The 24,249-nt window shown below is 36.2% G+C and overlaps 2 protein-coding genes across 6 annotated transcripts; both read left to right on the forward strand.

Moving 5' to 3' along the window:
• LOC123006822 (muscle calcium channel subunit alpha-1) lies at positions 1-19,426 on the forward strand. 5 transcript variants are annotated; one of them, XM_044401637.1, is made up of 31 exons: positions 1-306; positions 8,120-8,408; positions 9,437-9,542; positions 9,595-9,734; positions 9,791-9,897; positions 9,950-10,102; positions 10,152-10,363; positions 10,416-10,519; positions 10,572-10,978; positions 11,032-11,105; positions 11,158-11,309; positions 11,360-11,570; positions 11,627-11,747; positions 11,827-12,037; positions 12,088-12,173; positions 12,529-12,658; positions 12,941-13,073; positions 13,130-13,293; positions 13,363-13,450; positions 13,568-13,675; positions 14,197-14,304; positions 14,997-15,049; positions 15,109-15,727; positions 15,782-15,865; positions 15,927-16,121; positions 16,174-16,279; positions 16,333-16,487; positions 16,536-17,201; positions 17,256-17,578; positions 18,320-18,657; positions 18,838-19,426. In XM_044401637.1, the coding sequence occupies exons 1-31, from the start codon at positions 282-284 to the stop codon at positions 19,158-19,160; spliced, it is 5,991 nt and encodes a 1,996-aa protein (XP_044257572.1). In that variant the 5' UTR covers positions 1-281; the 3' UTR covers positions 19,161-19,426. The 5 variants fall into 5 exon arrangements, with proteins under 5 accessions (XP_044257572.1, XP_044257574.1, XP_044257576.1 ...); XM_044401639.1 differs by lacking the exon at positions 13,568-13,675 and having other exon boundaries at positions 4-306; XM_044401641.1 differs by lacking the exons at positions 12,529-12,658; positions 14,197-14,304 and adding an exon at positions 12,283-12,406 and having other exon boundaries at positions 5-306.
• Positions 19,427-20,197: 771 nt separating this feature from the next.
• On the forward strand, positions 20,198-23,506 carry LOC123006204 (protein trapped in endoderm-1-like). Its single transcript, XM_044400503.1, has 5 exons — positions 20,198-20,403; positions 20,456-20,702; positions 21,979-22,081; positions 22,166-22,368; positions 22,765-23,506. The coding sequence occupies exons 1-5, from the start codon at positions 20,304-20,306 to the stop codon at positions 23,141-23,143; spliced, it is 1,032 nt and encodes a 343-aa protein (XP_044256438.1). The 5' UTR covers positions 20,198-20,303; the 3' UTR covers positions 23,144-23,506.
• The last annotated feature ends 743 nt before the right edge of the window (positions 23,507-24,249 follow it).

Raw genomic sequence — 24,249 nt, forward strand, 5'->3', positions numbered from 1 at the left:
CGTCGGTCGTTAGTTGGCGTCGCACATCACTCGATGGCGCTGTGTAGTAGACGTCGAGACGCCGGTCGCCGGACGTAGAGTTTGTTAGCCGCCGATGCTATGCGGGGTGAGGTTCAAATCAAATACACGACTAGAAATGTTCGCGTGATAAACTAACATAATTGTGTTCAGAAAAATTCAATTTAATTTCGGTTCCCGCGTCCGCTGTAATGTCAGTGATACCGATATGGAGCGCAAATGTGCTTTAGAAACATCTTCAACTAACCAAATCCCACTTTGTTATGGATCCGACACTGTATTGCCCTGGTAAGAGCTTGCTTCAAGTGTCTGTTTAGATTCTATGTCCACCCACTCATCATTCAAATTTCGGCCGAAGAAGCGCCAAACACACCGATATGCAGAATTGTCGCACCGCGCCAACGCCGCCCACAGCCACATAATATTACTTTAGGGAAATTGCCGGACGATTTCCTGTGTTTACAAACGGAAGTCGTGTCATCGGACATCCTTCGTCTTTGAATGATTTCAATATATAGGCCAAATCACACTATACTCAAACCACGCCCAACACCGATCGATATTGTCCATGTAGGTTACTATACCTCTGCTTCCCATACTTACATCCTTTGAACATCCGAACTAGTCACCCATGCTCTGATCTTATTTCCTTTGACGACAAAGGATTGTCCATTTCATTTACAAGCATTACACCCTTTGGACACCACCAAATTAACCCCATGCACCCTTGCACATTTTTCCCCAATTATAACCCATCCCATTTCTATTTACATCACAAACTTTGCAACATCTGCAATTTCGCACTAAACAAAAAATACAAGAAATGACGAACGGTTGACACTTCCATGTGTCTACATCTGTTTTTCTATTTCTTCTCTCGTTCACTTGATCTCTTGATTACGTCCTGTCAATCTCTTCTAGATTCGTTCAATCGCTCTAATACTCATTCAAGCGAATAAACTTTGACTTAAATCAGATTGATTTAGGGCCAAGTCCTTGTTTTATGGACCTTGCAATGTCACGTTAAGACGTTCATTAAGATACATCAGTATACCCGCAATTATGCAAATTTGTTTGCACATAGAACTTCACTGTTGACATATGTCCGATATTAACCAGATATATAATCGCCAAAATATACAACAAGCAAAGCGCAACACAAGATTTACTCCTTTATGGCGCTATTCTTCTAAAGTGACAAAAGCACTTCACTTAACTACGTACAATTAGCACTCTCCGCTAAACCAAGCTTTGCGTCACTACCAAAGCTCCGGGTAATCTGTTACAGAGACTATTCTCTTATTTTTTTCAAAATCAATAGTACCGTACGAATTGGGGGCTATAAATTAAAAATGATCCTTTTACTTTTCCTAAAAAATGCAGACAGGTTGGCAGTCACGTTAAATCCAGAGAAATTTATAATTGAGTTGATTAGTTTTATGCAATGAAATCGAAAAATATTTGTAAATGTCAGGCGTGATTTATTCGCTAATATGGTTTGGACATGTTAGCTTTTCAGCAAGCGATGCATGTGCACTACTGTATCATTTGTATGACCTATTTTGTATTGTGCTAAACCGACGATTATTTTAATCAAAACTACTTTACTGTCGAATTCAAACACTGTTCTCCTTTTTAATAAGGGGAAAATGCCGGTATCGTTGCTAATGTCTAATTCATGGCGATTAATTCAATAAATTTGAAGGAACTGAAGGAAGCCTGTCATTTGACGTTTCTCAAGGATTAGGTAAACTTCCTAAAACCTCATCCCTAATAGAATTAGCTTTACGTAATTACTAAAAGTTGTTTGGTAACATGGTAAAGTGAATTGAACATATCTCGTTATTAAATTATATCATAGGCTACATCTTTCATAAGTCATTTTCTACCCTAGTTAAATTTCAAGCATCAAGATTTACTTGACGTGTATTAAAACAAGCCAACAGTTCTCCTTCTTTTTGTTAAAACCCATTTTTTGAGCTTTTTTCTGATCTTAATAAATCTGAATTATTGAATTGAGTTCATTCGAAAAAGAAGTGGAGTTTTAATTTAAGCTCACTCAGCTATTAGAGTTTATTTTAATGATTGATCTTCAATTCCCCAAATTAGCCGCTAAATAGAATCAAATTAGGTAATGTTGACATTTTCCTCACCTAGTTCAAGTTCACACTAAACCACTCCAAATATAATTGCATCAATTTCAATCAGGAGAACAGAAATAGATAGTAACTGAATAAAACACTAGATTAAGTTAGAACTGAACGATTTGGCATAATTTGGCAGAAAATCAATACTTACTATTATAAGCAATTAACGTACCGTAGGGTGCACACCTCTTTGCTGCAATCAGCATTTCTCCATGAGAACAAACTGACAGGTTCGACTCAACCTCATGCAAAAGTTACATTTTATCGAGTTTCCACTTCACTTAACACAAAGGAATTAAAGATGACTTCAATTCAGATGTTATAACACGTTTCTTCGCAGTTTGGTTAACAAACAATTACGACAGATGGCTTAAAACAAACAAAAATATTTTGCATCAATATTACGATTCTTTAATTAACTGTTTCTCTTCTAATCCTTAATCAGTCAAAGTAGAATAAAACGCAATTTTACGATAAAACCATTTCAAATTCATTTTACGTCGAATTTAATGGAAATATAAAGAAATGAAAAAAAAGAGTGAAAAGCATATTATTGATTGCGAGATTTATTCTGAAATGAAGCGCAAAATTGTCAGCAGGATATTCATTTTTCCTCGCGATAAAACTTCTTGGATACAGCTTCGCGTTAGCCACAATTTGTATTATTGTAACTACTTTTACACCGTTAATTGCCAATTTTAATTAGATTTTTTGTTCAAGTCAAATGTAATAAAACACAAAATATTTGTTCATTTTTCGCAAACTGTAAAAACTCTTCGATTTGTTTATTTTAGTTACATTTTGGTAAATTAAACGTGCGGAAGTCAATTTTGTTTTTGTTTTTCAGAGTTTCATTAAAGAAATGTGTTTTCTTGAACTTGCATCAAAAGTAAAATTGAGGTCAACGCAAGCACAAATATCATTACACCAGATACAATAAATTTAATTAGTGAAAACAATTGGGGAAATAATTGTTATCGACTAGTCAGACAGGCGAGAATTCCCCAGATATTTGCGCACTAGATTATTATCAAAAATATATCATCCACGCAAAATAATGCAATTATATCAAAATATTGGTGCAAAATACAAACATGAATTTAATATTAGAGAAGCGGTTTAGCTATATGAAATGCGTCAGCACAAATGTGAACTTTTGTTCTTGTGTGATGTCTTTATCAAATTATTTACCCATTCGCAAGATACGCTTCATAAATTTTAAAGCGAGTTTCCTCTAGTGCCATACAACCGAACAATGTGTATCATATTATGGGGATACGTTTTTAAGGGAATTTTACAGATTTATCTTCCTCACTTGACCAATAAAAAACGTACTGCTACATTACAAGTATTTAATTGATTAAAGAAGAAAGCGTCTCATTCTTATCAAGAATTAAAAAATCTTAAGTAAATTAGCAAAGACGAACAAAACGTTAACTCAATTAAGCCTTGATCCGGCTCAATGAAAAACTCGGATGCTCTGGAAGCTTCTGTTTTACCGGCTGCCTAATTAGCTTGGAAATTTATTTTTGTCGATTTTTGTTCAGTTCAAAGCTGTATATGATTGCATTATGTACCTTCATTTACTCCACTTGTGAAGATCTGATGATAAGAGACAAAGCGTTTGCCGCAGACTTCACAGTGGTAAATCAATCAGTGAAGGCGAAAATTCTTCGATACTGATCTCTCTGTAGTTTCCTTGCCAAGTTTTGTTCCCCGTTATCGTTCATGCGTGTCTTCTTCAGATCATCTACGTCAACATCTCATCACAATTGGCGCATTTCAACTAATGCGAATTGCGATTTCTCTGAATGATAAACCGCCCTGCGGCGAACTAACAACGAGATGAATTACAAAGGGTATTGAAGGGAATTATTTCAAGGAAATTTAGATATTAGGATAGTGAGTTCCTGTGACGGTTTATGTGTTTCGGGAAGTTTTTTAACCAAAATTCAACCAAATGTGACAGTTTGATCAAGTTTAATTTCCATTTATCGATTGAACCGTTCTGAGGAAACAAATTAATACGTCGAGACATTTTTATTTATGTGGTAATATTATTCACAGATTTTACAAGATTTATATTATTAAAACGGTTTATTGTGAATAAAATTTACGACCAATAGTTGCATTGTTGCTTTTGACAATCTGGGTATAACAATTAACGTCCCTTTTATAACAAACAAATCTATAAAAATAACTCGTAAAAATATTCCACTACATAATCCTTTTTATACGGGAAGTGCAATTAAGGAACAAGAGAGGATGGGACCAACATTTCATGTTTATCAGAACCCTTCCTATTCCTATAAATCAAAAGTGCACCCACACAGTTTGTCCGATTTTTCTAACTCGTCTATTTGAAAGTTTTCTCAATGCATTTTGGCAGAAAGCGTGGATTAATTGTTTCTAAAGGGTCGTGTGGCAGTTTATGCAAATTTGTGGGTTGGTAGGGACAAAGGGTATAAAATTCAATCAAAATGAAAAATTTAATCAAACAAAAAAATCGAGGATAATGCGAGATTAAACGAAAATTTCGTTTTAAAAGTGGATAGCGCATGCTCGTTCTATTACACAATACATAGACGTTGAGCGTCGAGATGCGGCGCCGTCGTTGACGCCGAATAAACAAGAGCAGTCTGTGTCCTGTACAAATTAGAGAAAGTACCCGTTTAGTGTTCGTACGAAATGTTTTACTCAAATATGGATTTTATGGGGTAACTGCTGTGAGAGGATCGGGAGGATTTGGAGAATGAGGTAGGGAATTCATCTAGCAAATTCAAATAAATGATATCATTAAGCTCATTGATTAGAGTTATTTTAAACAGTTAGTCGTAATTAGCTGTCATAAGAGTCATTGTTTCTCCCAATAAAACTCTAATTGCCTCACTCTTAATCGCACTCATACGCAAATTCTACATCTATAACCTCGGCGACCTTGACTCAGTTCGTTCTTCTCACAAGAAGAAATAATTACTGGGGAAGGAATCAGGAATGAGTCTGGAAGGAGCATTTTTAATTAAAATGAAGGAAGCGTGAAAACTTTCTATTCCATTTCTTTCATCGTCTGAGTTCTCCATCATCATACCATGACTATGTATAATAGAATTGCCATTTAGTTCAGCCAAAGTTTAAGTGTCTGTCTAATTTAAATATTTTCTAGAGAAATAATTAAATCGTAAGAAATAAAATGGGAGTTATAAACGGAATCTAATTGTTTATATTTCACTAAGCACAAATTGTTTCTCTTAGGGTTTATTTCAAAGAGCTAAATCTCGGGATTTGGCTCGACCAAATGCTTTTTTTTTTCTATCTCGCTGCCACTTCAATTTTCTTTTATTTTTCTTTTAAATAGGTCCTTATTTAAGAATCTTCTTGCTAAACTTTATTCGATGCTGTAGACACCAAACATTCAAAATTTGATTGTAATAAATGATAGGCACAATCAAATATCAAGCATTTCAAAGATTGTGTCAACGAAAAAACCATTTTGATACTCGAAAAGTAATTAATACGAAATTAAAAAAGCCGCTTCTTGATTATACAGTAATGAGACTTTTTGACTTTGAGTTGATTTTGATGAAAATTATCTCCAGTGTAGCGTTTTTATTGGAATAATAATTGAATTTATTATTTTGGCGAGAGGGTAATAAAATTCTACCAAAAATTACACACGTGGGATTAGATCCCTTGTGATAGCATATCTTATCTTCCTGAATTCTCAATTTTACACTTCCACAAACACGATTCATTAAGAGAAAAATAACCGCTTCAGCTCTGCCCATTGTTCTATTCTTGATCATGCATTATGATTGATGTAATTAGCTAGGTGTCGAGTGCTATTTGTCTATGCGTCTGCGTGGGGTGTGTCAGTGCAGCAGTTTTCAGCATCAGCGCAACTATAAGAGGTTTCCTGAAAACTTGTTAAATCTCAAAAAGCCAACTACAAAGAACTGATATTCAGAATTGATGACGAAGCATTCACATATTGAGATACAGGATGTGATTTTTGTATAAAAAAAGTCGAAAAAGATTTGACTCGGTAAGGATTCAAGGGTTAAACTTGACAGATATTACAGGAGAGGAAATGAAACTTTGTCGGATGTTACGACTGCACGAGTATCCATAGTAACTAGGATATTGATAAACTGCAACTTTACACAAATTGCTAACAAGTCTTACAGGGCATTCACTGATTGTTCAGCGATTTGCGTCCAATTTTCATTGCAAGAAACTTGAAATGATGTTTTCAGGAGTTCCACTCCGAAAATTACAAAGCCACAAATAAGTGCCTACCCAATTAAAGTTTGAGCTTGACTCTTCGCTTAACGTAATTCAATTTGAGGGTAATTTTATGACAATAATTGCGATTCTAACTTCTTATTTATTGCGTGGGTTAATGACCCTTCAGTGAAATATTTTTTCTAACTCATAAATTCTCAACTAAATACTTACTGCACTAGATGAAACGATGGAATTTAGAGAATGTGCACGTTGTTTAATTAAATTTGTAATATATCAAAATGAAATATTAAATAGTGACACGTTTGAAGGAATTCGACAGAAATTTGCTCTTGTTACAAGTGACACGTGCAAAAAGTTTACGTTCCATTTTAATTGGAGCACTCTTTCAAAGACAATAAAGATAAGGTCGCTATCAAGAATCACTCAAAGTGTGATAGTTGAGAGTAGATTGAAAAATCTATAATCTAACAAAGTTCCAGAACTTGCGTAACCTATCAAAATGATTTTATTCGGAACGAATACGCCTACACAAAACTATGTTACAAACTTTTGAAGAACATCATTCTATTCTATTGCTTGCTCGTAAATAAATCTCAGACGACGTGGTAATTTAAAATCAAAATCTGAAACGTTTCCATATGTTTACTTCTGTACCAATAGGAACACACGCTATTCAAATGGTTCAAACATAATTGAGCAAATATTGGAAATATTAAACTTAAATATATATTATTGAAGAAGATGCGACCTAAATCGAAATCCTTCACTTTTTCATGACTGTATAATTTTATGTTAGTTTTGTAACATTTTGTACAGTAATAGGTTGCTGAATAAATAAATGTTATTTGCAGGAATTTTGTTTTACTTCATTACTAGATCACTGCGCATTTATTTTCCCCGAGGGTGATAAATGGCAATATGAAAATTTTTTGTTTGTTGCAAAATCGTGTAGAGTGGCATATTTAACTTATGTCTGCTTTAATATGCAATAAAATTCCTGGCCGTATATAATTCAAAAGAAATTGGAAACTCTCACCCGGAAAAGTTTTAGACGGATATTTATTCATCTTTAAAATTGGTTGACGTAACAAGTCTTATATTTATAAATCAATACAAGGAGGAACAAAATATAATTTTATTGAAAATGACAAAGTTGAAATGTTAAGGTAAAATACATACGAAGTTTAATCGTAGATGCATATAGAATAGGTAAAGCTGATCGATATCATCCAGTTAGCAACAAAATTGATTCGAAGTCTGGAAAGACAAAAAATGTTTGCAAAAGATATTGATGGTTTAGTTATCAAAACACGCAGTCAACTATACGTAACATCAAAAGTCAACATCGAAATAAATAGAAATTTGTATCCGTGTATGTTGACTGAATTTTTCAAGACTTCGTAAGTTTCGAAAGCTTGATATGATAGGCATCTGGTGGCTTAATATCCAATTTAAATAATTAAGCTCGTGATTTATGAACGAGATTTAAGAAAATGCACCTGCACATTACAAGAAGACATCCTTTATTTTGTGCGCTAATCCTTGTTATTTTTAACCCCCGTGTAGGTTTCTAAAAATTCCAATAAATTGCAGAAGTTTGCTGAGAGCTTCCGTTGCCAGAGAGGGTTTAGTGTTCTAAATGAAAACAATCAAGTTTGGGGATTTAGCCTCGATGAAAAGCTCCTCGTAAGAGATTGTATTTGTTGCAGGACTGCAGTATGAGCTTCGAGAGTCCGCCGACAACCGTCTGTGGTCCGTGCAACCGCCATATACAGGTTGCGCATGGCAAGGGCCGATTAGTGCGACAGCGACCGCAATGAGCACTGTGGGGGCGGGCGTGACGAGCCCGGGACAAACGGGGGCCCGCACAACGACTGCCCCCAGGCGGCCTATGCGCCGCGGCGGTAAGCCGCCCCCGGATAGACCGCAACGCGCCCTCTTCTGTCTTTACCTCAAGAACCCCATCAGGAAACTCTGCATTGACGTCGTCGAGTGGAAGTATCCTTTCAGAACGCACTTATTTCAAAAACACTGTTTTACTCTTATCTTCCTTCCGCGGATTACCCGATTTCAGGCGCCACTCACATGCATCATAACTGGCCTAATTGCCTCCGACTCGGGCCGACACTTTAGCAGCGATTACGCATTCGCGAGGGGCTCCTTCATTTTACAGATTCAAAATTATCTGTTTTCTGGAGATGTGAATACTTTGAAAACTTTTTAATAAAAATAATAATAATAAAACTTCAAAAAATTATATTAAATACGAGGTATCCTTAAAAAGAAAGCAGTTATTTTAGATAATTAATTGCAAAATAAATAAAAAAAGTTTAGAGTTTTTAATTATACTTTTTTATTCGTAGAATGAAATGAAATTATTTGAAACTTCATTAAATGTTCTCAAATGTAATTTATCGTTTTATTATTTAAAAAAAAATTAAGTTCCCTATTAAAATCGCCAAATTAATAAATAAAAAAATGTTTAGGAACACTAACGTATCTTTAAAAATGCCTGCAAAATTCTCATCAATTGTATTTTAGAAGGAGCCTAATCAAATTTGTGTCTCAGACGTTCAAACAAACAGAATATTATTAATGTTAATGATATTATATCGAATATTTCAAAACCATTCAGCTTACATTATTTAATCATCGAAACTGTAAATGAGAAAGCAGATAAAATTTATTATTATATAAATAAAAAAATGTTTAGGAACACTAACGTATCTTTAAAAATGCCTGCTAAATTCTCATCAATTGTATTTTAGAAGGAGCCTAATCAAATTTGTGTCTCAGACGTTCAAACAAACAGAATATTATTAATGTTAATGATATTATATCGAATATTTCAAAACCATTCAGCTTACATTATTTAATCATCGAAACTGTAAATGAGAAAGCAGATAAAATTTATTATTTTATATTTTTATATAAGAAAATAGATTTATTGAATTTATAATAATCGCCTCAGCACATATTACTCAAGTTCGCCACTTGTTTTCCCGTTTTTCCTTAACTAGAACCAGACCTTTCGAATATTTAATTTTACTTACAATTTTCGCAAACTGTGTTGCCTTAGCTGTTTACACACCTTTCCCCAATGGTGACTCAAACGTAACAAATGGGATTTTGGTAAAAACCTAATTTTTATGTTTACAATTATTACAAAGAGTTCTATTTACAGGAAAAGATTGAATATATATTTTTAGTAATTTTCACGGTTGAATGTATAATGAAGATTATTGCTTATGGTTTTTTGATGCATCAAGGTGCTTACCTTCGGAATGGATGGAACTTACTAGATTTTACAATTGTAGTTATAGGGTAATGTCTTCATAAGTATCAATTTGTAAAACTCTAAATTTTGCATAATTTTATAGTATGATAAGTACAGCATTATCAACACTTATAGGAGATAGTTTTGACGTTAAAGCTCTCAGAGCTTTTAGAGTTCTGCGACCTTTAAGGCTCGTTTCTGGTGTTCCCAGTGAGTTTCTTTTGCTAATTCCTAAAAGCTTTTTATCATTGCCGCTTTCTAGGTCTACAAGTTGTATTGAACTCGATTCTTCGTGCCATGGTGCCTTTATTACATATTGCTCTGTTAGTATTGTTTGTTATAATAATTTACGCGATTATTGGTTTAGAATTATTCTCAGGAAAAATGCATAATACTTGTTATAGTGAAAAATCAGGTACTTTGCTCGTTTTTAGAATTGATTTTTGTTTAAAATAAAATTGTAGGATTTATGGACGACCCTCATCCTTGTGGTGCTAATGGATTTAATTGTACAGAACATGATAGTGATATGGTCTGTTCAGAAATTGTAGCAGGTGTTAATAATACTTGGGAAGGACCCAACTCTGGAATAACCAACTTTGATAATTTTGGTTTATCAATGTTGACTGTATTCCAGTGTATAACACTTGAAGGCTGGACCGATGTGCTTTATAATGTTCGTATTTATAATTTTAATCAAAATTTAAGTCTATTTATGAAAATTTTAGATTCAAGATGCAATGGGCAGAACATGGCAATGGTCATATTTTGTTTCCATGGTTATTTTAGGTGCATTTTTCGTAATGAATTTAATTCTCGGTGTCTTGAGCGGGTAATTTTCCCAGTTGAATAGAATCGTTCAGTCTTGACATTAAACATTTTAGTGAGTTTTCCAAAGAAAGAGAGAAAGCTAAAGCTAGAGGCGATTTTCATAAATTGCGGGAGAAACAACAGATTGAAGAAGATTTAAAAGGATATCTAGACTGGATAACTCAAGCTGAAGATATTGAACCCGAAGGAGAGGACCAATCAAACCAAGACGCTAGAAATAATCCAACTAATGAAATGGAATCTACGGACCAGTTAGGTGAAGAAGAAATCCAACAAGAATCGTGGTTTAAAAAACGAAAAAAGGATTTCGAAAGAATTAATCGCAGGATGCGAAGATCCTGTCGAAAAGCTGTTAAATCTCAAACCTTCTATTGGCTCATTATTGTATTAGTATTTTTAAATACAGGTGTTTTGGCAACGGAACACTATAATCAGCCGCTGTGGTTAGATCGTTTTCAAGGTAAGATTCTTTATTACTCAGCTTTGAGAATGAGTAATTAATTTTCATTACAGAATATACAAATATGTTTTTCATTGCTCTTTTCACAATGGAAATGTTGTTGAAATTGTACAGTTTAGGTTTTCAAGTGAGCGAAAACAAACATTTGATTGATTTGCAATTAATTATTTCATTTCCAGGGTTACTTTGTATCGTTATTTAACCGTTTCGATTGTTTTGTTGTTATTGGAAGTATATCAGAGATGATTTTAACGCATACAAATGTTATGCCTCCTTTAGGTATATCTGTATTACGTTGTGTTAGACTACTTAGAGTGTTCAAAGTGACCAAGTAAGTATCTATTTTTCAAAATAATGTATCACTTATTAACTTTTTTACAGATATTGGCGATCGCTGTCGAATTTAGTCGCCTCGTTGTTAAACTCAATACAATCAATAGCGTCTCTATTACTTTTGCTGTTCTTGTTTATTGTTATTTTTGCGTTACTCGGTATGCAAGTTTTTGGTGGAAGATTTAATTTTAATGATACTCAGGATAAACCGAGGTCCAATTTTGATAGCTTTTGGCAAAGCCTACTTACTGTATTTCAAGTAGGTTTACATTAATTATTTATAGGTACGAATGTAGGACTTTGATTTCTTTACAGATATTAACAGGTGAAGATTGGAATGCAGTGATGTATACTGGTATTGCTGCGTATGGAGGGGTTCATGGTTTCGGCGTTCTAGCTTGCATATACTTTATAATCCTGTTTATATGCGGTAACTGTATCCTTTTACTGCACTTTTGTGTTTTTTTGACTTTTTTGTTTTGATTAGTTTTATTATATTTCCTTAATAATAGTAGATATACTGCTTAATGTCTTCTTGGCTATCGCCGTGGACAACTTAGCAGATGCGGAATCATTGACGGCAATCGAGAAAGAAGAAGAGGAAGAACAGAACAAGTCGAAAAGCCCTACGCCTCACGAAGAAGAAAACCTTGAAGAGGAGGAAGAAGAGGAACACAGTGTGGAAGAGGAAGAAACGGAAGAAGATGGTCAATATGATGGTGAAAGGTGGGTCAACTAAGGTAAGATTAGAACAAATGATAACTGTTGTTGTACAGATCGGAGCACGATGAAGAGGCTGAATCGCAAACGAAGATGACGTTAGACAACGAGGAGGAATACGAAGAGGAGCAAAACAGTCAGGGTAGGTTGATCTTTTCCAGGTACTTTGTCACTATCTTTATTGCTAGGATGTGATTTGGAAGGGAAGTTTGAAGTACGTAGTTAGGACAAAACATGGTAATGATTTTCAGACGATCAAGTAGAAGTAACAAAAGATTCAGCCCGACCTCGCCGTTTATCAGAAGTAACCATCGTAAAGAAAATTCGTCCGATCCCAAAAGGCAGTGCCTTCTTTATATTTTCTAGTAAAAACAGGTAGGCCCCTTAAGACGGGACATAGTTGCAGAAGCGGGAGTTGTTGTCGTGTGCCCCGTACACTTCATGCAGCTATGTTAGTTTAGTTCTAATAGTAATGTGAGCGGTGTATAAAATTACAGATGGGGACGAGGCTGAAAACGTTAACGGAGTCGGTGCACGTCCTCGTCGCATGTCCGAAATAAAATCGAATTCACAGAAATTGCCTATTCCTCCAGCATCATCTTTCTTCATTTTTTCTCCTACGAACAGGTGAAATGTGGTAGACAGTGGTGCCGTAGGTCTTGTTGAAGTGTGTCTCGCTTACACCCTGATCCGGCACTGTAGTGTGGCCCCGCACCGGTTTGTTCAGTAGTGCGACCCCGTAAAGCCCCGCAATTTACCATTAGTTAGAGTGTTTTTAGAATAGAATCGTTGTGCATTAGGGAGTAGTCTATTTCAGCTCGCTCGAATCGAGGCTCCGAGAAGAATGTTTTATGTAGATTGATCCAGTGTTTTGTCAAAAGTTCTAACCCGGTTTTTCTTTTCTTCAAGGTTCCGGATTTTCTGCCACTGGCTGTGCAATCATAGCGTCTTCGGGAACGTCATTCTCGTTTGTATTATGGTTTCATCGGCGCTTCTGGCTTTGGAGGATCCTATTCCTGCACCAGGTTCGGAAATGGGCAATGTACGATTTGACGGTGAGTGGTAGATGCAGACATTAATATGGTGATGGCTTTCCAGATTTTGAAGATATTTGATTACGTTTTTACGGCAATATTCTCGGCGGAGTTACTCTTAAAAACAATTTCCTACGGATGCATCCTGCACGACGGTGCCTTCTTGCGGTCGGCCTTCAACGTGCTAGACTTAGTAGTCGTGTGCGTGTCAATTGTGTCAATATACAGGTAAGTCAGTTTTGTAATGTTTGGTTTTGTTTTTGAAGATTTTGAGGGTTGGTTCTTGTTGAATTGCAGTCAAGGAGCGATGTCAGTAGTGAAGATTCTAAGGGTGTTACGTGTTCTTCGCCCATTGAGAGCAATTAATAGGGCTAAGGGATTAAAGGTAGGTGAGAGATCACGACCGGGTACTGTCATTCACTAAACGTTAGATCACGGAGAAGTGGTGGAGGCAGGCCCCGCAAATTGTCGGCTGTCAGCTCTGACGTATGTCTGTTCTTAGCATGTAGTCCAGTGTGTGATAGTTGCGGTAAAGACCATCGGCAACATAGTGCTGGTTACCTGCCTCCTTCAATTCATGTTCGCGGTAATAGGAGTCCAATTATTCAAGGTAGGCACCAGCAGTCCGTTGTTGTTCATGAGCAAATGCACCTATGGGTACCCCTACAACAACGCCCTTTCTCACAGTATTAACCTTGTATGTGGTGGGACCCGCGGGCCGAGCCGCCCAGGCTTGAGGCCTATTAACCCGCATGTCCCGCTCAAGCTGTCTGTGCGTGATGTGTGCTGTGCGTCGTTCTACGCCAAACACTCAATCTAAGTATTTCTTATCTATAACATCGCGATGGAGCGTTACGCCAACCACCAACAATGCTCTCTATCCGTATCTTTTTTCTTCTATTATGCAACGCCGCCTCCAGTCACACTTGTAGTCATATCTAGGGAAGGGCACCGCCGCCGCTCGGTCCCCCCTACGTCCTTGAATCACATGAAAGCGCCTCACGTCACCCTGGGTGCATTTGACGTCCCGGCTGGCTGCGCGATGCCCGACCGACGCCTCGCTCTATTTACTATTCTATACTGACTATTTCGTTTGTTTCATCCTTTCATGCCGAATCTTCCTATGGCTAGTATGTAGTCAAATGCGTGATAGTAGCCATTAAGACGATCGGCAATATCATGCTGGTTACCTACCTCCTGCAGTTCATGTTCGCTGTGATAGGAGTGCAGCTATTTAAGGTAATTCTCCATGCTTCTAGCTGCACCTGACGGTAGATCTGCATGTTCTGGTCGTAGCTGGGTAGCAAGATGCTGGGACTCCCTCCAGGAGCCTTAGCTCTTGAAAGCGCTCTCACACTGAAACGCGCACCTCCACACCATTTTTGTCTGTTGTCTGTCTGTATAGCCTGCCTCTCTGTCGGCACTGTAGATGCGATGTATAATGCGATGCGTTTTACGATAATGCGATGTCACGGTGGTGCTGGTAAGCTTTCGTTGGCTTTTATTTAAATTTTGCGCGACGCCGATCACCCACTTTGTCATTGTCTGCAGACTGCGGCTTGTAGATTGATTATATTTTGCAGGCGGATGTTAACATGGTTATGTCGACGTTCACTTCTAACATAATAGGACGTGTAGATGCGTTACATATAATGTTATATATTTAATATGTTTACTAGTTATGACTACAAGTGATCGCAACACGTAGGCAACATTAATATAATTTAGTGCACGTTTTTATGCACGAATTTTGTAATTAATGTACATTAAGATTTTATCATCGTTAACTGTAACACTGTGACTAACTACGTTGCATTTTTGAACGTGCACATTGTTTTTATTTATTTTTTTATATTTTGATATTAAAATTGCAATTGCATGTCTCACATTAAATCAAACAAAATCTAACTAATTTCTTTGCGTGAATTTAGGGAAAATTTTCTTCATGTACTGATCGTTCCAAATTAACAGCATCTGAATGCAAGTAAGTCAATTATAAATCACTTCTCAAACACCTTAAAAAAATTCATCGCGTCATTTTAGCGGGACCTATTTAATTTATTTAGAAGGCGACATAAATAAACCAGTAATGAGAGAACGTAACTGGGAAGCCAACCCTTTTCACTTCGATAACGTAGCTAAGGCCATGTTAACCCTCTTCACCGTGTCCACTTTTGAAGGATGGCCGGCGTTACTATACGTTTCGATTGACTCAAACGATGAGAATCGTGGACTTATTCATAACTACCGCCCCATTGTAGCTGCATATTACATCATTTATATCATCATCATCGCCTTTTTTATGGTTAACATCTTCGTTGGTTTTGTTATTGTTACATTCCAAAATGAAGGAGAGCAAGAATATAAAAATTGCGAGTTAGACAAAAACCAACGTAACTGCATAGAATTTGCGTTGAAAGCAAAACCTGTCCGAAGATACATTCCCAAACATCGCATTCAGTACAAAGTATGGTGGTTCGTAACGTCTAGGCCTTTCGAATATGCCATATTTATGTTAATTTTAACCAACACAATCACTCTTGCAATGAGATTTCATGGTCAAGACAAAACCTATGAATCTGTCTTGGACACCCTCAATATGATATTCACAGCAATTTTTGCAATGGAATTCGTATTTAAGCTAGCAGCTTTTCGAATTAAGGTAGATCAAGCCAAGATAAACCTCACAATTTATTACATCGATTCTAATTTTCAGAATTATTTCGGAGACGCCTGGAACGTTTTTGATTTTATCATTGTTTTAGGGAGCTTTATCGACATTGTTTATCAAGATGTAAACGTAAGCAAAAGCCTCATTCAATAATTTACAAACTCTATTGTTCTTTCCTTTTCATTTGTAGCCTCGTGGAACAAAACTTCAAATTTCAAGTAACTTCTTTAGACTCTTTCGAGTAATGAGACTTATAAAACTTCTTAATAAAGGCGAAGGCATTAGAACTTTACTTTGGACATTTCTCAAGTCTTTTCAAGCCCTACCTTACGTTGCTCTTCTTATTGTCATGTTGTTTTTTATATATGCTGTAATAGGAATGCAGGTATGTTCTCAGTCAATAGCACCCACGTGAATACGCTTCGAAATCGTTTTAGATGTTTGGAAAAATTGAAAATGTTGATTCTGACACACACATAAACCGAAACAATAACTTCGGATCGTTTTTTCAAGCAGTATTAGTTTTGTTTAGATCAGCAACAGGTAAGTCTTTTTCCTTTCGCACTTGAACTTTGACACAGATTTATTTCGTGCAGGTGAAGGCTGGCAAGAGATTATGTTGGCTTGTGCCGATACTGAGAACGCTAAATGTGATTCAAGAGTCGAATTAAAACCGGGCGATAGCCCTTACTGTGGCTCCGACATAGCTTATCCATATTTTATATCGTTTTACGTTTTGTGTTCATTTTTGGTAATACCATTTAAGGAGTCATAGTCGCGACTAAAATTTCTATTGCAGATTATAAATTTATTCGTCGCAGTTATTATGGATAATTTTGACTATTTGACCAGAGACTGGTCGATTCTAGGACCACACCATTTAGACGAATTTATTCGATTGTGGAGTGAATACGATCCAGATGCAAAAGGCAGAATAAAACACCTGGACGTTGTGACTCTTCTTCGGAAAATCTCTCCTCCTTTGGGTTTTGGAAAACTATGTCCTCATCGTGTCGCTTGCAAACGCTTGGTGTCCATGAATATGCCGTTAAATAGTGACGGTACTGTTCTTTTCAACGCAACACTTTTCGCGGTCGTTCGCACTTCACTTCGTATCAAAACAGAAGGAAATATTGACGATGCCAATGCAGAATTGCGTGCAGTGATCAAAAAGATTTGGAAACGAACGAATCCGAAACTACTAGACCAAGTCGTACCTCCCCCTGGAGTTGACGATGAAGTCACCGTTGGGAAGTTCTACGCGACGTTCCTCATTCAAGACTACTTCCGAAGATTCAAAAAACGCAAAGAGCAAGAACTGAAAGAGGGCGATACAGAAACTCATAACACCGTGACGTTACAGGCCGGCTTACGCACACTTCACGAGGCTGGACCTGAACTGAAACGCGCAATTTCAGGCAATCTTGATGAACTTGTTGATGACAATCCCGAACCGATGCATCGGGTGAGTTGAAGAAACTTGTGGCAGTTGTAAGATTATATAGCAATTTCGTTGCAGAGAAATCATTCCCTCTTCGGTAGTGTTTGGTCTTCTATGCGGAGAGGACATAGTTTTAATCGAGCTAAATCTTTAAAAGCAAACTCAACTCAAATTAAAATTACTCCGGCTTCCAGTGTTGATTTTCTTCCTTACAACTCTATTCACCGGACTGTTACAGAAGGGATGAATCATATTACGTCAATGACTAAGAATGTTGTGCAAAATAGAGCTAGTGCTACGTCTTTACATAACCAAGAAGGCCTCAAAGACGAAGAAATTCCTCTGAGGTCACTTAGTAATCTCCACAATGGAGATACCGAGAAAAACTTCCAAGTTATCGAGTAAGTTTCTGCCCTTCCTCATTGCAAACATTGTTTTTTTATTTATATTCTATTTTTTCGGCACGTGGGAGGTTCACTATTTTGGGTTGCTCTAAACTAAATCATTGCCACTCAATAAATGCACTTTTTTCCAAAGTCAATGCATTTTGAATTTTTTTGCACATTTGTACATAACACAGTTTTTATTACATAGCTGAGGACATATTAGAAAAGAACTGCAAAAATATATAGGTATGTAAAAATATGTAAAATTAATATTTACAACACCTTTGGGAGTGGTTTAAAGTGTTCTAAAAATAAAAATCATTGACTTTTGGTTCATAACTTTATTTTGGCTTTCATTCAATGCAATACATAAGAGTCAACTGTGTAGATCTTTGTGGTTATATAGTATGACGCAAATTATTAGGAACTTGGAGTGTAATCTCATCGTGGATGTTTTCGTTGAAGTCTGATGAAAGAAATATAGGAAAATGTGTGTTTGGTAGGTAAGAAATTCGTATGGAACCTCCTTCGTGTTAACGTTTTGAATGTGGGAGGAATGTCAGTGGTACGAAGGAGCCAGTAGTGACTACAATATTATTTTGATTTTCAGTAAATCTGGCTTCCTCCACCCTAACTACAAGGGTAAGCGTAAGCGGATGTGAGCGTGTGCTGGTTTGATTTGATTTAACCGTTGGTTTTCGTTTTGGTTTTTGGTTTTTGCTAACCGGTCATGTGGTGATGTTGTGTTTGTGCTAGTCTGCAGGGTGACCACACTGAGCTGATGCCTCCGACTCCTCCGCCGCGGCGCGTTCGTCTGGGCCTGGGCGCCCTAGGAAACCTTGGGGGCGGTTGCATGACTGCCACGCCATCGCCTGTGCAACACGCACCGAGCTTTAGTCGCATAGCAAGCGGCCTGAAACTCGCACAAGCACAAGCTATGGCAGTTGCAGGCTTCTTGCCGGAGCCGTTGCCCTACGAGTGTAGCGTCCTCGGCGCTCCCGGCTCACTCCAACCCTTGACCTCGGATTCGGAAGGGGACGGTCGGCATGCGCGTTGTTCCCTCCTAAATCACAGGGCTTCCTTCCATGGCAGAGGTTAGCCCCAGCTCACAGCTAGCGATCCGCATGCGACGACCTATCTGCATGTGCTTAGACCGGTCTCCACCCCTCCCAACCTTGTGGGGAGGCTGGAGTCCGGGAGTAGTTGAGTAGTGTTAGCTATAGTGGCAGCGATGTGACAGCCTTTTTGGGTTCTTTTAGTTAATAAGAGGTTAGTTTCAGCGCCGGCTGGGGAGCCGAATGGGCATGTGGGTTCTGAAAGGTTGTCGCATTCTTTGCCTGGAAGTCCAGCAGACCGACGACCGACATCTTTCGAGGTGGTGGGTTCAGCTGAAAGCCTTGTTGGGAGAATTCTTGTCGAGCAAGGTTTAGGCAAGTACTGCGATCCGGATTTCGTGCGTAATACGTCAAAGGAGATGCAGGAAGCGTTAGATATGACGCAGGAGGAGATGGACCTAGCAGCTCACCAGCTCTTGCAGCAGGAGCGTCGCATTCACGCGCAGGCGCCCACGATCGACGCTCTGCATCCACAGTTATAGCAGATCCCACCTCCATACAGCCTCAAGGTCTCCTAACCCTCCCGCCACACTACCAAGTGCCTAATTCATTTCTTCTGGTCCAAAGAAGACTAAATATAATAATAATGTGTAGTTTTTTAACCTGGATTTTACTTAAAAGGGATTGTTTCTCCAATTACCAAATCCCATGTAAGGGGTGTGAGAACAAATTAAGAACTGTCATTACAATTTTGTAATATCAAATGTGTCAAACTATTATAAATAAAATAAATCCTACTTCTCATTTATTTCAGTGATTAGTTGATTACATTTTAAGCACCCCATTCTACGCAATCCAATTTCGAAAAAACGCACAACCTCGATAATATATCGGCAACTTTGCAATGGTAAAATGTCATAAATTTACAGACAAGCAAATAAATAACACGAATAAAATTCTTACGCAAATATCACTATCTCAAAAATTTGATTTCTTAACGTAGTGACATTTATAATCAAATAAACTTGATTCATCAACAGTTCTTATCTTTTGTATTTACATTTGTGAGTAAACATTTTATCACGTGCAAAATTAATCATGAAAATTTTAATTGTAAAAAACGTTTTTTTTTAATGTTAAATGGTGGGATCAACTTAATTTTGCCGATACATTAGCGACTGAGTCCAAAGAATGTATAACTAACTCTCTTCAATTTGTTGTTTACGTATAGAAACTAAGATAAATTCAAAATTTTGAAAAACTCTAAAATGGTTTATGTATGTGTATATATAAATATTTATGTAAACGTTCAATCTTTTTTAAGGAAGTTTAAATAAAGAAAAATGTCAATTAGTTGTTTTTTCTTTCGGCGACTACACCAAGACTATCACATCCTAAGTTCACGACATACCGCGATAAAAGTGTGTAAACAATTCACAATTTTACAAATTAGAAGTATGTAAAAAATTGTATAACACGGGCAAAAACCACCCTGGCGCGTGTCAGGACTCCCGTCGTTTATCTCAAATTTCGGCAATCTTCCCCACCCTACGCCCTACGATGCCTGCGGCAAGCAAGTTTTAAAAACAGTGCGCGTCCGATAGCCGAGCGGTTATGTGACATGTTCATCAGAAAATCGTCGTGCATTTATTTAATAAAACCTCAATGGAAAAACTGTCAAAATCATGACTAATGTTACTCAAAACATAGTAATAAAATACCCTCGCGAAGCCACCATTTTCGCGTCGGTTTGTGCCATTTTATTTTGTATAGTAGGAGTTGTCGGTAAGTCGGAAAAAAATTGGGAAAAGTGCCATTCGCAAAATGAAATTTTCAGGAAATCTAGTAACAGTAGTGGCGCTAATTCGGTGCCCGAAATTACGAACGCATGCCACAACTGCGTTTGTTTTGTCACTGTGTATATCCGATCTTTTGTTTTGTTCAGTAAATCTTCCCTTGACTGCCTCCAGGTACATACACGAGGCCTGGACTCTTGGGGATGCTCTCTGCAAATTGTTTCCGGTTTTGTTTTACGGAAATGTGGCCGTTTCTCTTCTCAATATGGTCGCGATTACATTAAACAGGTAAATGTTAATATTTAATTGTCAGTGATATCTTGTTGAGCGCCAATTGTTATTCAAATGGTATTTTTATTTAGTGTTTCAAGGTTCTTTCCTGTGCTTAAATGCTCATCAACTGCTTTATTTACCGACACTAATTAAAAAATATTGCCGCTTATTTTTATGTTACAAATTTCGTATCATTTATTACAATTTTAGACGCACTACAAGAATTAGCTGTCGTCATTGAGTACACATGGTTTTAGGATCGAATTACATTTTAATCTTTCTTTTTTATTTCTTACACATTGCATAATTTTGGTGCGATCATTCGTAAATTCCCTCAGAAGTATCGCCTCTGGTATGAGTAATACAAAATAACTACAGCTTTGTCTTTAAATTAAAGTGACGTTTGACTTTTAACCTCTATAATTTACTGTGGACTATGTCATTTAAACTGTTTCTTTATCGTAGGAAAAATAACAAAGGAAGCTGTTTTCTTACAAATCTTGTAAAATACGTCAATCGGATTTATCGCTTGCAAAACTTCTTTCACGATTCAGTCAGTATAAATTTTAATGAATTGTTAACAGCGCGTTAACACGTTTTTTGACCATTTTTGATTTTTATTACAATGCTAAATTAATTAGGACATCGCCCTTATCAAAGACACAAGATTCTTTATTAAACTTAACACAACATATGCTTTATATTCAAAAGGAAGTAATCGGTGTGTGCGATAAAGAGCAGACTGTACTTAAGAGTTAAAAAACGAGGAAAACACCGTTCCCAATTGAATCATTTAAACTTGGGGGAGTTATAACATTACATTTTAATTTTTTAATGTGTGTCAATGTCAAATGTCAACAAGTGTGAAGATGATTAATTTACCTCGTAAATTTTAGTCACCGAATCAGTACCATCATGCTTAGAAACAAAACATTCAATGATTAGATAAAGATTGCAGGAAATAAAATTTATTGTTCCTACATCGTATGACTCATACAGGTAGGGCCTCGTTCAAATCTAAGAAACATTTGAAATGTTTTTGTGTAAATATGATGCAAATATCATAGATGTGAAATTTTGATAAAATATCTGTAATTGTAAAAGCGGAAGTTGTTTTTTTATGTTGATTTAATTTCGTAAGAGCGGATAAATGTGTGACATCATGTCATTAGTTGATTATATAATGTAACGATCAATAAACGAGTCGTTAGCAATAAAACTAAATTATATTGGGTTAACATTAACAATTAAAGTTATGCAATTACCTAATTGAGTGCAAATTGCATTTTAGATACGTTCTGATTTCGTACCATCAATATTACAATCAATTGTATTCGAAAGTCTCGATATGGTTGCAGCTGCTTTGTACTTGGGGTTTTGCTTTCTTAATAATGGTAAGTTTACCAGCTTTTTGGCACTACATGGCCAACTGTCATATCGGTTGGGGTTCCCGTTATGATAAATAGTTTTGCTTTTAGTTGCCATCACTTTTGGGAGTTTGGGGACAGCTGGGCCTTAATCCGTCGACCTTTTCTTGTACGATTTTGGAAAAAGACGGCAAATCGCCAAAGAAGATTCTTTTTCTTATAGCTTTTGTATTGCCATGCGTCGTTATAATTTCTTCGTACTCGTGTATATTTTGGCGTGTACAGAAATCACGCCGAAAATTAAAAGCACATCAGTGAGTATATAATAAATTTTTTTCACATTGTCAATTTTAAAAGTGCGATTTGATTTTATAAATAAATAGAGCAGAGATTAGTGTGAAGAGTTTCTGTCATATCTCTTGTTCTATTAATAAATTTGTTGCGTCTGGTTCAACTTTTCTAGCTACTTTGTCCTTTAAAATAAATCGATTTCCTTAGATGTATTAATAGAAATTAAAATGCTAATTATGTTTATTTAATTTCATCTAAACCGAGCTGAACAGGAATATAATTTAATTATAGCCACCTAGGTTATTGGCAGTGCCATCTATTGACCTTTGGTTGGCTAATTTTCGTGGAACCCTGCCTTAATGTTTATTTTGAAACATTATATTCATCAATAACAAACACTAATCGATCTTATTTTACAGGCAAGCGACAAAAAAAGAAAAACGAAATAACCGGCGAGAGCGAGACGATAGCCGGCTCACTAAACTCATGTTAATTATATTTATTTGTTTCGTATTGTGTTTTTTACCGTTAATGTTAGTTAACGTTTTTGATGACGACGTCAAGTATCCAGTTTTGCACGTATTGGCATCTATTTTAGCATGGGCTTCCAGTGTCATAAATCCATTTATATATGCGGCTAGCAATCGACAGTATAGATCAGCATATTCAAAACTGTTTAGAATTGTTAAATCCAGTGTCGTTTTCTCGGAGTCTAAGCAGTTTTCGAATAATTCACCAAACTCGAGGCACAAAAACGGACAATCGGTCAATTATAAACCCAATCCTGGATCATCCTAGATCACTTTTTGACTTTTTGTCCTACTCTTGCCACTCAGTCATTCCTTATCAAGTGGAACATTTGCCAAATATTTGAAAGACTGACATGATAAGAAATTGCTATATTCCCATGCACAAAAGTTAATACAATTTTGTCGCAAAAGCAGTATTACTATTTCCAAAAGATACATAGTGATATCTACTAATCAAACTTTTGTGATATACTAGATACCGTAAGTAACTAATATGTATACCTTTAAGATATTATTTTATATTTATTATTCAAGACTCTTTTCTTTGTAACTAAACATTTAAGTTTTGACTGAATTTTTAAGTTCAACTGTACATATGTATACAAAGAAGAAAAATAAATTTTTAAAAACCCAACTTGTTTTATTATGATACCTACTAATGGAGACTTGGAAATATTCTTTTGTCCAATCTTCACAAATGACTTTTACTCCCTCTAACAAAAAAAGACAGAATTTATTCTGCGTAAAGGACTACAATAATAAGCAGTGACACTAGGTAATCACTTACAGTGACACTAGGTAATCACTTACTATACCACTGATTCAACCTTGATATAGTATACTAAAAAACAAGTGTTACAAACACTCTCATTGTGTTACAATACAATGAAAGGTTGTAACACGTGTTTTTTATAATACTAGAGTTATTCCAGTAAGCGCATTTTAAATTGAATTTATTTTATATTTGGCAATTAAAATTTATTTTATATTAATTTGTCGTATGCGGTACTCAAATCGCTTGAAAATAGCTCAAATTACATTAGCTTCGATGAAATACATTGGTTCACAACAATTTTTCACTTAAAAAGGGCAGTGTATGCAGTCAATGATGACAAAAGTATTGCATAAAAAGTTGCCAAAAGCAGTATTTCAAAGTTGAATTTTGTAGCACTGTTTTTTTATTAAAGAAAAACAAGATCGTCATAACAAACACGAAATAAAAAAGTAATTTAAATAATTGGATACAATTGGATACCTACTCAAATAAAAACAACGTGAATGATAACAGAGTTTTTTCGTCAGATTAAAAAAAAAAACAAATTTAAATAAATTTGCCATACATAGAAAGCTAAAGAAATGCTTCAAATAAAAACT

This window comes from Tribolium madens, unplaced genomic scaffold (genome assembly GCF_015345945.1).
Source record: "Tribolium madens isolate multiple individuals breed KSU strain unplaced genomic scaffold, Tmad_KSU_1.1 Scaffold_2;HRSCAF=44;Tcas5.2_LGX, whole genome shotgun sequence".
In the NCBI taxonomy this organism is placed as follows: Eukaryota; Metazoa; Arthropoda; class Insecta; order Coleoptera; family Tenebrionidae; genus Tribolium; species Tribolium madens.